Genomic DNA, 13,634 nt, shown 5'->3' with positions numbered 1-13,634 from the left:
CCGCCCTAAATTAAATTTATAACTTCGCCCATTTAGTTCTATATTCTAAATATGTTTTGATAGAGAAATGATATTTGTAATTGTAAAGTATGCAAGCACTACACAATCTATTTAAAAAGTGAGTAAATACGAGATCTATATGAAAAAAGTTAATTTTTTAATTATAAATTCTATGTTTTTTAAATAATTATGTGATACTTATATATTTTACGATTATACGTAACATTACTCACAGTGTAGGTCGGGGCATCTTAAAATAATAGAAAATATTTTAGTTAAAAAAATATGGATGTTTGAGTAACCTGCAGAGTTTGAACAACTTGGCCCACCCATTTACTCCAACACAATCTCACTGTCTGTTAACAGAGAAACGATAAACTTATTATTTATAATTATGTACTAAAATAATATTATTTTAAATTTTATTTTGATTCTGATTCTTAATTTGATGGGTTTAAATTTAATAAAATATTATTATATTTAAAATTATTTATAAATTATGAATATGCCTATCACTACATTTTTTTTTTTGGTTCTATAAATTGGTCATGATATAAAAGTAACCACTTTGTCCTCGAGAGGAGATGGTTGAAAAGAAAAGCAAACATTAAAAATATAAAAAGAAGAAATTAATGAAAAAGAAAAGAAATCCCATATTTCAAGTTTTTCTTTCCTTGCACTCGAAGAAGAATACAAACGAAGCAAAAACCCGCTCCTACTCCGACTCTGAAATCACCTCTCCTCCTAATGAGTTGCACGTTCACTTTCTATGCCTTCCAACAACTTTCTATCAGTTATAAATATCTCTCGATCGCAGCCCTTCAATCAGCACCACAAGTCATTCTCTTTGCTGTTACATTCAAAATGGAGGCCAAATGGTCTGTGGTCTTGACAATGGCGTTGATGTTAGTGCTCGTCAGTGGCGATGAGTCTTCTGCTGTAAAGCCGGTGGTGAAGACAGTGAAGGGCCAAAAGGTTTGCCAGAAAGGGTGGGAGTGCAAAAAGTTCTCTACTCACTGTTGTAACGAGACCATTTCTGACTACTTCCAGACGTACCAGTTTGAGAACCTCTTCGAAAAGCGTAATACCCCTGTGGCTCATGCAGTCGGCTTCTGGGACTACCGTTCTTTTATCACTGCTGCTGCCGATTACCAGCCTGATGGATTTGGCACCACCGGCGGGAAGCAAACCGGGATGAAGGAAGTTGCAGCTTTTCTAGGCCATGTTGGCAGCAAAACCTCCTGTGAGTTAAAAGAATTTAAGTTAATTGTTTTGCAATTTGGTTTTGTCTTATTGGTTTGTGTTTGAGGGCTTATTTTCGATTAGGGTTTTGATTCCATGAGTTTTAAATGGATCATAGGGTTAAGCTTTATATGCGTTTAAGCAAAATTTAGTAGCTAGGTTGCGTTTAAAATGATTAATTTTGGGATATTCCTAATTATCCTCTAATATTCCTTTCTTAAATTAATGGAGATCCAAGGAAGTAATTATAAGTGTGTTTATGTTCTTGAGTCCAGAAGGATGAGGATCCGAATATGAAGTATAAGATTTTGGGTTCTACATTTAAGAGAAAACGAACATAGCATTGTGGTGTGAGTGAATCCATCAATGGTGGTAAGCTACAAGATTCTATTCTGGATCCTAAAAGCTATATATATATATATATACACACACACACACACACACACATACACACACGTATCATCTGGCTGTAAAATTATGGTCAATTTATCCTTTGCTCATGACTGACGGTTTTCTTTGCCAATTAAGAAGCAATCTGATACAACTTGATCGATCAGGTGGATACGGGGTGGCAACAGGGGGACCTTTGGCCTGGGGTTTATGCTACAACAAGGAACTGAGCCCCGACTCTTCCTACTGTGATGAGTACTACAAACTCACTTATCCATGCACTCCTGGAGCTGCTTACTATGGCCGTGGTGCCATTCCTATCTATTGGTACGTATATTCACCTTTCTACTCTCCTCAACCCTTTCACTAATCCCTGCATCCCTCCATACTATTAATTTCCGCCATATGGGTATTAAGTTCCATAGAGAAGTGAGTTTTCTTTTCTGAAGTAAGGTTGTTCTTTGTCCTAAATTTTAAATCTCTAGTCACATCAACCATCTGGCACATGCTAAGTGGTTACCATTTAAGTTGATGATACATGAAGTTTAGACCGAAGAGTTACATTGCTCGTTAATTTAGTGGCTGTACTGCAAGAGCTGTCAGGTGAGTTTGCAAAAGTATATGCGGTAGAAGTTGTATCATTCTTAGCAACACTCAAGAAAGTTCTACATTAAAATCTTTGCTAATGTTTATCTCGTGATCTTTGCTAATGTTTCTCCGAGTACGCTTTCATCAGGAACTACAACTATGGAAAAACAGGGGAAGCCCTGAAGGTGGATTTACTGAACCATCCAGAATACATAGAACAGAATGCTACCTTGGCCTTCAAGGCAGCAATTTGGAGGTGGATGACCCCAACCAAGCAGCATCAACCTTCAGCCCACGATGTCTTTGTTGGCAACTGGAAACCCACCAAGAATGACACTTTGAACAAGCGTGTTCCTGGTTTCGGCACCACCATGAATGTGCTCTACGGAGATTCTGTCTGCGGCCAGGGTGACAGTGATTCCATGAACAACATTATCTCCCATTACCAATACTACCTTGATCTTATGGGTGTTGGCCGAGAAGAAGCAGGGCCTCATGAAGTGCTCAGCTGCGGTGAGCAGGTGGCTTTCAACCCTTCCTATTCCTCTTCCTCTTCTTGAGTTTTGCTTGCTTCCTACTTACAGTACAGGATTAATAAGAGAGGGAAACCATAACACAATTACTGAAGAAAAAGGGCTGAAATACGAGGGACAGAACGCAAAAAAATACAGAGTTTTGTCCATGCGAAGATAAACGAGCGCGATACTATGTTTGATATGTGGCTGCCTTTGTTGTGTAAATGTTGAGATGTTATTGTTTTCGAATTTCTAGTAATTTGAATCTATTTACGTGTAGTGGGATTGATTAATGAAACATTTAGTGACTTACATTTTATGCCTTCAAAGAAATCTCAGGATGTTTTGAAGATGCCTTCGCTCATGATCTTCACGTTGTTATAAAGCACTCTGTTTTGAAAAGCTAGACATGGAAGTATATAATAGGTTTGGTGTATTTTTAAGAGTTATGTTATAGACAAGTTAGGGTGTTAATTCGCTGGATAGGGTAATGCTAGGCTGTCGCCTAATAATGACAGTTGGGTGTGACCCAATCTTTTTATTTTTATTTTATTTTTTCTTTTCATATTTTTTTAACATATTTAAAGATTTGTAAAAAATAAAAAAATATCAATACATTAATAGTCATTTGATTAATTAATAAGTAGAAAAAAATTAAATACATAAGTAGTTAAAATGAGAAGGCAAATTGAGAGGACAAAGTATCGTTATTCTCGTCGGATATTATGCGATTCGTAAAAGAATTTAAACACTATTGTTTCACTACAAATTAATTTCGGCAGATTAAAACACTATTGATTCAAGCTTGTGCTATCAAGTGTTTGGGTAAGCTTAATGTGTTTGTTGGCAATTCGTTGATTAGCAGCTTTTATGCTAAATGTGGAAGGAATCATGGAAGACAGTCTCTTGGTTTTGCATAAAGTTTCTGAAAGAAATATTGTTTCTTGGAATGCCGTGATATATGGTGGAGTTGAAGGAAGCCATAAAATTCTTTGAAAGGATGAGGCTCGTAGGTTGTGGGCCTAATAGTGTTACACTTCTTGGCATCTTATGGGACTTGCAATCATGCCGGCCTTGTTGACGAGGACTATTGATCATATTTCTTTCAATAAAGCAATACATGAAGACCCTAGCATGCTAAAGCCTGTTGAGCACTATGCATGTATTGTTGACTTACTCTCCCGTTCTGGGCACTTTAGACAATTTGAGGAGTTTCTTTGGGATTTGTCCTTTGTAGAAGATAAGGATGCTGTAGAAGTGTGGTTGATATTTTCCTCAACATGGCTTCTACGGCATCCTTATCTTCTACAACATCCTTATCCTTAACACCCTTTGATCCGGGAATTGGGTTTTGGAAAGCATTGCTGGGGGTTGCCAGATTCACTCGAATGTAGATTTGGGGTAGTTTGCATCACAAAAAATATTGACTTGGTATCCTGAAGATGTGTCATCATATGTAATGCTGTCAAACGCACATGGTAGATGGTCTTATGTTTTAACAATAGGAAAGGAGATGAAAGACAAGAAAAGTATGAAGAGTATTACAGGTAGTAGATGGATTGAAATCAGAAGCAAGCTCCATGTTTTTATAAACCGAAGATAGGAATCATCACCAAAAGGATGAAATTTATATGGCCTTGCAGTTTCTGTTAAGACTCAACCTTTGATCTAAAAACTTTAAAACTGTTAGATACTAATTTGGTTAAATTTTTAACCCTTAGGATCATAACATTCCACCACGCTTCTGAATCTGCCGTCCACAATGGCCCACTCTATCAACACTGATCCGGTAGTAGCCATTTTGCTTTTAGCAATTCACTCATCTATCAGTATTCAATGATTTAACAATATTCTCATACATGGTATCAAAATATTTTAATCCAGTTTATAGGTTGTCCCCTCCGTGACTTGAACTCGTGACGTGGTCCCTGCTTTAATACCAATTGTTAAAAATCCAACTATTGATCTAAAAGCTCTATGACTATTGAATACTAATTTAGTTAAACTTTTAACCCTCGTGATCATAACAATTTTCTATTGAACATTTAAGGGACTTTGTCGAATCTTTATCTTTAGGAGGGCCAATCTTTATACATTGGGGCTGCGAACACGAAGTCTTGCGAGACTAAAGTCATTTACTTCGGATTGCATGTATAGGTTTAAAAAATCAGATCAAGAATTGCAATAAGTTGCACTGAACCTGAAAGAAGGGCATGACGAGAGGTGGGTGAATGGCTGATACTGTGTACTTTTCTTTGATCTCCGGACATTCCTCGTGATGAAGGGAGATAAAATCATAAAATACCATTAAACTATATGTTCTTGGGCATAAATAACATACAAATGGCCGAAAATATTGAGTAGCAATCAAAAACTAGAAAATGTTTTTAAGATTAGTTTTTGGGTTCCAATCCAACAATAGAAAATTAATTATTTTCTTTAAAAATCATCTCACTATTTTTCCTCTTAAACATTTATATTGAAGTGCAATTCAAATTTATTGTTCTCATCTGGTTTGTTCTCTTAGAAAGCTCATTCTATTTCCTTCGCCTTTTTCATGCTAAATTAAGCATCACCTTTTGCAACATTAAGGAAAAGTGCTCCAACTTGTAAGAAGCCCCTTCTATCTATTTCCCATTTTCATGATAATAATAATAATAAAGAAAACAAACATCACCTCAAAATGCAAGGAAAAGTGCTCCGAGCACCATAAAATGCTGATAACTTTGAGCCATAAGGTAATTGGCGAAAAATGTAGCAGGTCTTAATATCATTGATGAGAGGTGTTGAGAGTCCAAATTTGATCCCCTAGCCTTGACCTAACACCATAAGAAGAAGCACAACACTACAACCACCGAAAATGCTCGAGACCCATTATCGAGATTCCAAGCATTTCTCATACATAAATACATACATATTCAGAGGTCATTATTGCTTGTTCTGTTTGAAATTTGAGTATTTCATCCTCTTGATTACTCAAATGGGACTTTAGGCCGCTCAAGTTTGTCTTTCATGGTATTGCTTCCTTTCAGATGGGCTATAAATGAAGAAAAACGCTTGTTGTAAGCACTTGGTGCAAACGGCGTGCAAATGGCACTGACGTGGAGACACTTGATGAGAGAGAGAGAGACCGAGCTGATGAGAAATGAAGAATTCATTTTAAATCTGACGTGGCATGGACGACTGTATGCCAGTTGTATCTAAAGACTGTATATAAAAGAACTGATAAATAAAATGGGTCATTTGGGGTTGTATACCCACTTGACTCGACCTCCATTTCTTTTCTTTTCTTTTTTGAGAAATGCTTGGAATTTCGATAATTGATTCCGAGCATTTCTTCCGATAGGCTTTTTTTTTTTTTAGTGATTAAGTAAGGCTATGTTTGGTTATCAAAGTATTCTCAACACTTTTCAAGTATTTTTGTACTTTTGAAAATACTTCACATGCCAAACAATTTAAAATACTCTCAATGGGACTCACAAACCCATTTCAATTTTTACTCATAACTATTCACAAACATTCTATAATACTTATCACTATTATATATAAATAAAAAATAAAATCACTATAATATTTATCACTATTAAATATAAATAAAAAATAAAATCATTCTAATATATAAATAAAAAATAAAATCACAATAATATATAAATAAAAATTAAAATCACTATAATATTTATCACTATTAAATATAAATAAAAAATAAATCATTATAATATATAAATAAAAAATAAAATCACTATAATATATAAATAAAAAATATTTATCACTATTATATATAAATAAAAAATAAAATCGCTATAATATATAAATAAAAAATAAAATCACTATAATATATAAATAATAAATAAAATCACTATAATATATAAATAAAAAATAAAATCAGTATAATATTTATCACTATTATATATAAATTAAAAATAAAATCATTATAATATATATCATTATTATATATAAATAGAAAATAAAATCACTACAATATTTATTAATATTAAAAAATCACTATAATAAAATCACTATAATATTTATGAGATCCACACATTTTTCAATTACCTATCCAAAAGTCAACAACTCAATATACTTCACACATCTAAACAACTCAAAATGCTCTCAATAGGACCTATAAACTCACTCTAATCTCTACTCATAACTATTCACAAATATTCTCAATACTTTTCAAATATTCTTACTACCCAAACGTACCCTAAATATTATTTATTGATGTTATGATTTTTTTTTAATTTTTTTGAAAAATGTAAAAAAAAATATATGAAAAAAAGAAGAAGATAGTTTTCCTTGTCGGTAGAATCTCCGGGTGGGAATTCTTAGTGGCTGCACGTAGTGCCACCCTTTATGTATTTGCTTTACATCAGATCGTCGGTTTATCAGTTCTCTGTTTTTCTCCATATATATATATATATATATATAACTTGATTATTTTCACGTTACTTACTTGCATATGCAATTGAGAATTTGAGATGGACATATGAATAAAAGTTGTACTAATTATTATATGAAAATACAACCTGTCGTCATCGTATTCTACTAAAAGATCTGTGCCTAGTATGAGGTTTGGATAGTATCATATCCAAACAACCTATGTTTCTTATCTTATTATAGAATTCGTGAATAATTAAAACACATATTTTTTTTATGTGTTAAAACATGTTAAGCGGTATGCTTAGTATGTTAATGACAAAAGTAACTACATTTTAAATTAAACGGATACAAATCATTTAAAGTAAAAATAGAGAAGATTCTATTCTGAATTAATAACCGATGTGTAATATTCATTAATAGTTGAATTTATTAAAATAAACTTGGCTTTTATTGTCATTTATCGTGTAGAGTGGTTAAGGGGGTTATATTTCCTTCACTTATAACTAGTTTGGGTGTTAAGGTATTTTCAGATATTTTGAGAATAACTCACTATTATTTATTATTATTTTTTATATACTTTTTATTATTATTTATTATTATTTAATAATTTTTTATTTATTCACAGAATATCTCAAAATACTTCAGAATGGAAGGTGCTTAAGCCTTATAAATAATAGTATATATATTAATTTAATTTAATTATATATGTGAATTTTGTAATTGTTGGACATAAAGAGTTGTCTAATTGTTGACAACTTAGGTTTTTGTTGTCGTATATTTATTATGTAATACATTTAATTTAGACTTCCAAATAGCATACTATTATATACTAATTATATCATTAATCTGACACTTATCCAAAAAATATATATTAAAGAAAGAGAAATTCAATTTCTCTACAAAACCTATTAATGGTATTCTATAAAAACATCGAGGTCAATCTCGTCAGTTCTCGAACGTACATGTGGCAGTTCTACGTGGCAGATGCGTTCAGAGCCGTCCGATTACGGCTCCAGCACAGTCGCATTGGCCTCTATATAAACTCCCACCATAGGCTGTGCTTATGACACACCCTTATTCGTAAAATCCAAACGTGGTAACGCCAGAGATAGGAGTGCGAAAGAGGTGAAGATGGCTGGAAAAGACATCGACGATCTGCCCAAAAATGCGGCGAACTACATGGCTTTGACGCCACTGTGGTTTCTTGAGAGGGCGGCTTTGGTGCATCCCAACAGAGCCTCGCTCGTCCATGGATCTCGGCGCTACACGTGGCAAGACACTTACCTGCGTTGTCGTCGATTGGCCTCTGCTCTCTCTCGTCACTCCATCGGCCTCGGTTGCACGGTAACTCTTATCCCCTTCTGGCTACTTATGCTCTCTGTTACCATTTCTACAACCGTTAGCTATCTGTACCCACTCCCTGTTGGCTGCTTGGTTCCCGAGAAAATAATTGAAAGTAAACGCAAAGGAATGAAAACAACAGAAGAAGAAACGAGATGTTTCCGGTTGCTTTGCTATGTGGAGAAATGAAAAAGTCAACGTTTTTGAGACAAACCGAAAAAGAAAAGAACATATTTGAAATTTTGTGGGCTTACCCACTCGTAACCCAATGGATAAATACTGTGCTTATGCATCATTAGATGCTGTGATTATTCCCATAATAGCACTTTGGTCGGATTTTTTTCATTTGTAATTTAGCTCAATCGTATATTAAGCTTGCTTCTGTTTACTTCCTTTTACAGATTAGTTTGACTTTAAACAGATATGGAAGACGTCGTTATATCTTCAGCTCTTGAGCTAAATTATGAAGTTAATTGTTTTTTTAGATTTTTTAAATGTTCTACACAAAATATATGGTGGTTTATAAAGAGCGCTGCTTACATGGCACTGCCATAGTTATATACAATATTAATAGAGAGATGCTAGGAAGCCCGTTTTGGGCTCCCCTATTTTTTGCCCGACTGGGTTTTTTTTTTTTTTTTTTAAATTTTATTTTAGTTTTTTTTTTTTGACTTAATGATTAAGAAAATATTTTTTAATAATATTGTGATTTTTTTTAAATAATTAAAAGTAAAAAAATGATGTGAAATTTTTTTTTTAAAGAATTTTTGATTTTTTTTAACATCATTTTTTTAACACTTTTAAATATTTAAAAAAAAATTCACAATATTATTAAATAATATTTTTTTAATTACTTAAGTAAAAAAAAACCCAATCGGCAAAAAAAGGGGGAGCCCAAAACGGGCTCCCTAGCATTTTTCATATTGATACATGGGGCTTGACAACTCAACTGTCACATAAAACAGCAATGCTATACACCGCACTCATATCTCATTTTTATCCCACTACGATGAGTTGGCATTTCCTATCAATCTTTATATTTCTTTTTTAAAAAAGTAAAGGATGATCCAAGGGTGATAAGATACAACCTCATCATAGTGGGATGTGAGTGTGGTATATAGAATTTTCTCACATAAAATAGTCAAAGAATTTGTATATGTAGGGTCAAGTTCCTTTCAGTACTTTTAGTCCATTGATATAAACAAACTTTAATGGGCTCAACTTTAATGATTTTCTTTCATCTCGTTCTCTTTCTTGATATGTGACTCTCTTGGATACATCTTTTGTACTTGGGTAGCGCCTTTTTGTGCTTTTTACTGAAGTTTCACTGCTTATCAGAGAAAGTATCATGACTCAAGATCTCCTTGAAGGACCAGGACTTGGGAGTTTATTGAGAACATTTCGCAATGCATGATATGAGTATCAGTCATAGACAGGGCCAGGCCAACGCTTGCTAACCAAGCTGAACACTTCATGTCAGTGCTTTGTTAGTATGCAAAGCAATAGAGTACCAAATTTCTTTTTAGGTTGCTTGACATTTCCCAAATTTCACTTGGGGTTTATACATGGCTTCTTAAAGTTTTACATCTCCTCAAGCCTTTTTTTTCAGGGATTAATCAAGCTCTGATGGGCCTTAACTTTCCCAAAGACATAAGACTTTCTAATTGCTGTTCTTCATTTTGTGTACTAGGTAACAGAGTTCCTAAGATTCTCTGGACCTGCCTACATCTTGCATAATTCCTTAGTTAAATGTTATACTCAAGCAAAGCATTTCCAATGAAATTGTTCTTAATCTTGTTCCTATAAAGCATATTGGAAGCCAATTAAAATGCACATTACACATACAAGTCCAATGGTCCCGAGTCTAGCAGGTATTTTGGCAGGTCCCAAGGTTGAAATGCTTCAATTAGACCTATTCGAAATAGTCATGTTCCCACCAGTATAGGGCTCGCATGCAGTATGTCCATTCATTTAGAAAAAGAGGCATAAAATGAGTAGAATATGTTACAGTCATTGTTCAAGTGCAGCATAGATAGTGAAAGGAAACAACAATGAAGATGGTGATGGCAAGAAATTACCTAACGTACGTGTCCCTTAGTGTAACTCTATTGGTTGTACTAATCTTACTTTAAGACATTACTTTACACACTTGTATTCCAAATTGTTAAGGTGCATCATAAATAGCAAAAGAAAACAACAAAGAAGATGCGGAATATCTAAGAAATTTCATAACATACATATCCCTTGGTGTTTCTGTTGGTTGGTTCTAATCTCTCCTTACGACTTATTTTACATACGTCCCTGAATTGTTGAAGTAATTGCTTCCTGCATTTCATGTCATGATCTTGCTAGATAGTTTATAACCAATTTTTAGGACACTAGTAAAATAACATTCTGAATTACAGTCTCAATCCTTATTTTCCGCTTGTATTCAAAGAGCATACAAGTCAGTGTTCTGATGATTTAGTGACATGATCTGAAGCTTAAGGGTTCTGCTCCCATTTCCCTCTTACGTTGGGGTTGACCCATGGCCTTTATTTTCTAGATCTTATTGTATCAGAGCTAGTAAGCATATTCGTTGTCTTTCCGATATTTGTTAACAGGTAGCAGTAATTGCACCAAATGTCCCAGCAATTTATGAAGCTCATTTTGGAGTTCCAATGGCTGGAGCTGTTCTTAATGCTGTTAATATTCGTCTAAATGCATCGACCATTGCTTTCCTTCTTAGTCATTCATCAGCTGCAGTTGTGATGGTTGATCAAGAGGTTTTTGTTTTAGCAGAGGAAGCATTAAAAATCTTAAAGGAGAAAAACAGAAGTTTCAAGCCTCCAATTCTAGTTGTCATCGGTGACGAAAACTGCGACCCTAATGAGCTCAAATATGCTTTGCAAAAAGGGGCCATTGAATATGAGAAATTCCTGGAAACTGGCGACCCTGATTTTGCTTGGAAACCACCAGAGGATGAGTGGCAGAGCATTGCTTTGGGTTATACATCTGGTACTACAGCTAGTCCTAAGGGGGTGGTGTTGAGTCACCGAGGGGCATATGTCATGTCTTTGAGTAATCCTATTATCTGGGGTATGAATGAAGGAGCCGTGTACCTGTGGACCCTACCCATGTTTCATTGTAATGGTTGGTGTTTCACTTGGTCTCTTGCAGCTGTTATTGGGACAAACGTATGCCTTCGTCAGGTAAGTCATCCAGGTTGATAAATGCTTGTATATTTACTCTGAGTGCTGACAGAATATATGTAATTTTTAATCCATTCTGTTTTACTTTAAAAAAAAAGGAATATATACAATCTTTGTTATGTATTAGTATTAATCTTAGAGCAATACTTTAGCCCCAAAGAGATTCCACAAAAGTAAACCTACAAACTGACGTGGCTTGATGTGGTACATTAGATTGTAAAACTACTTTTATTATAAAGTAGATCTAATGTATCATATGAAGCCATGTCAGTTTATAAGTTTACTTTTATGGAATCTCTTTGTGGCTGTAGTACTTCTCTCTTAATCTTAACCTCTGATACCTAGGTTGCTGGTTTTAATAGATATTAGTGCTCTTTAATAGTGCCTTTTGTGCTGCAGGTTTCAGCTAAAGCAGTCTACTCAGCCATAGCAAACCATAGTGTGACTCATTTTTGCGCTGCACCTGTGGTGCTCAACACCATAGTTCATGCCCCACCCGAAGAAACTATCCTTCCCCTTCCTCATGTTGTTCATGTAATGACAGCTGGTGCAGCTCCACCCCCCTCTGTTCTCTTTGAAATGTCTCAAAAAGGCTTCCGTATCACCCACACTTATGGTCTCTCAGAAACCTATGGCCCCTCTACTGTATGTGCATGGAAGCCTGAATGGGACTCACTGCCCCTTGAAACCCAAGCCCGTCTCAATGCACGCCAAGGTGTCCGATATGTTGGTTTGGAAGGCTTAGATGTTGTCAACCCTCAGACCATGCAACCTGTTCCTGCTGATGGAATTACCATTGGGGAGATAGTATTTCGGGGTAACCCAGTAATGAAAGGCTACTTAAAGAACCCAAAAGCAAATGAGGAGGCTTTCGCAAATGGGTGGTACCATTCAGGTGATCTAGCAGTAAAGCACCCAGATGGATACATAGAAATCAAAGACAGGTCAAAAGACATCATTATATCTGGAGGCGAAAACATCAGTAGCTTGGAGGTAGAAAATAGTCTATACTTGCACCCAGCCATTTTGGAGGCATCAGTGGTGGCAAGGCCAGACGAGCGGTGGGGTGAGTCTCCTTGTGCTTTTGTGACATTAAAGCCTGGTATTGATACGTCTGATGAGCAGCTGTTGGTGGAAGATATAGTGAAATTCTGTCGGTCTAAGATGCCTGCTTATTGGGTTCCAAAATCTGTGATTTTTGGACCATTGCCAAAGACAGCTACTGGGAAAGTACAGAAGCATTTGCTGAGAGCCAAGGCGAAAGAGATGGGGCCAATACCTAAGAGTAAGTTGTAACTGAAACATGGTCACTGGAAAAAGGGGTACTGCGAAAGAGAGAATAAATGCTTAATTATGTCGTTTAGTTGGTCTCTTTAGAAGTCTTGTTCTCGACCCATATATGCTCTTTGATCAAAGATTTAACATTATCGTCCGTGTTAATTGAGTTTTTTATTTTTTAGAATGGCATTGGGTGTCCGAAAACAGCATTCCGACAAATCCCGAGTGTTGGTTGAATTGTACTTTACTTTCAAACTATATCTCCCTTCTATTATCTATTTCCGGTTCTCTCTCTATTATAAAAGCCGCTATAATGGCGTGAGTGGTGTGAACACTAAATTGTGTTTAATGGAAAAATGACCCTCTTGTTGTTTGTGTTTGATGAGCAAATAGAAATGATCAACTGTGTAAATAGTATGAACAGTAAATTGTGTTTGAATCTTTGATGGAAAAATGACTTTGGTCCCTGAGGTTTGTGTTTGATGAGCAAGATTAGCTGTATCCTTGAGGTTCTAATGTGTTTGAGGGGTAAAATTACCTGTCTTTTAAGGTTTGTGTTTGATGGGCCACCTCTATTTTGTCCGTGAGGTTCTAAATATTTTTTGTTTGGCAGGCAAAATTATCAAGGTTTTCATTTAGGTGATTACTAGGGGTGATATTCGGTCAGTCCGGACCGAAAAAACCGACCGGATCGGACCGGACCGAGAAT

At 35.2% G+C, this 13,634-nt stretch overlaps 2 protein-coding genes across 2 annotated transcripts; both read left to right on the top strand.

The window, feature by feature from the left end:
- Nucleotides 1-652: 652 nt before the first annotated feature.
- LOC108979761 (chitinase-like protein 2) lies at nt 653-3,085 on the top strand. Its single transcript, XM_018950502.2, has 3 exons — nt 653-1,243; nt 1,800-1,959; nt 2,369-3,085. Exons 1-3 carry the CDS (start codon nt 748-750, stop codon nt 2,778-2,780), a joined length of 1,068 nt encoding a protein of 355 aa, XP_018806047.1. The 5' UTR covers nt 653-747; the 3' UTR covers nt 2,781-3,085.
- A 5,099-nt stretch (nt 3,086-8,184) lies between these two features.
- LOC108982505 (acetate/butyrate--CoA ligase AAE7, peroxisomal) lies at nt 8,185-13,304 on the top strand. Its single transcript, XM_018953906.2, has 3 exons — nt 8,185-8,459; nt 11,060-11,647; nt 12,047-13,304. Exons 1-3 carry the CDS (start codon nt 8,247-8,249, stop codon nt 12,941-12,943), a joined length of 1,698 nt encoding a protein of 565 aa, XP_018809451.1. The 5' UTR covers nt 8,185-8,246; the 3' UTR covers nt 12,944-13,304.
- The last annotated feature ends 330 nt before the right edge of the window (nt 13,305-13,634 follow it).

Source organism: Juglans regia, chromosome 7, assembly GCF_001411555.2.
Source record: "Juglans regia cultivar Chandler chromosome 7, Walnut 2.0, whole genome shotgun sequence".
Classification (NCBI taxonomy): domain Eukaryota; kingdom Viridiplantae; phylum Streptophyta; class Magnoliopsida; order Fagales; family Juglandaceae; genus Juglans; species Juglans regia.
This window is presented reverse-complemented; position numbering and strand designations above follow the sequence as displayed.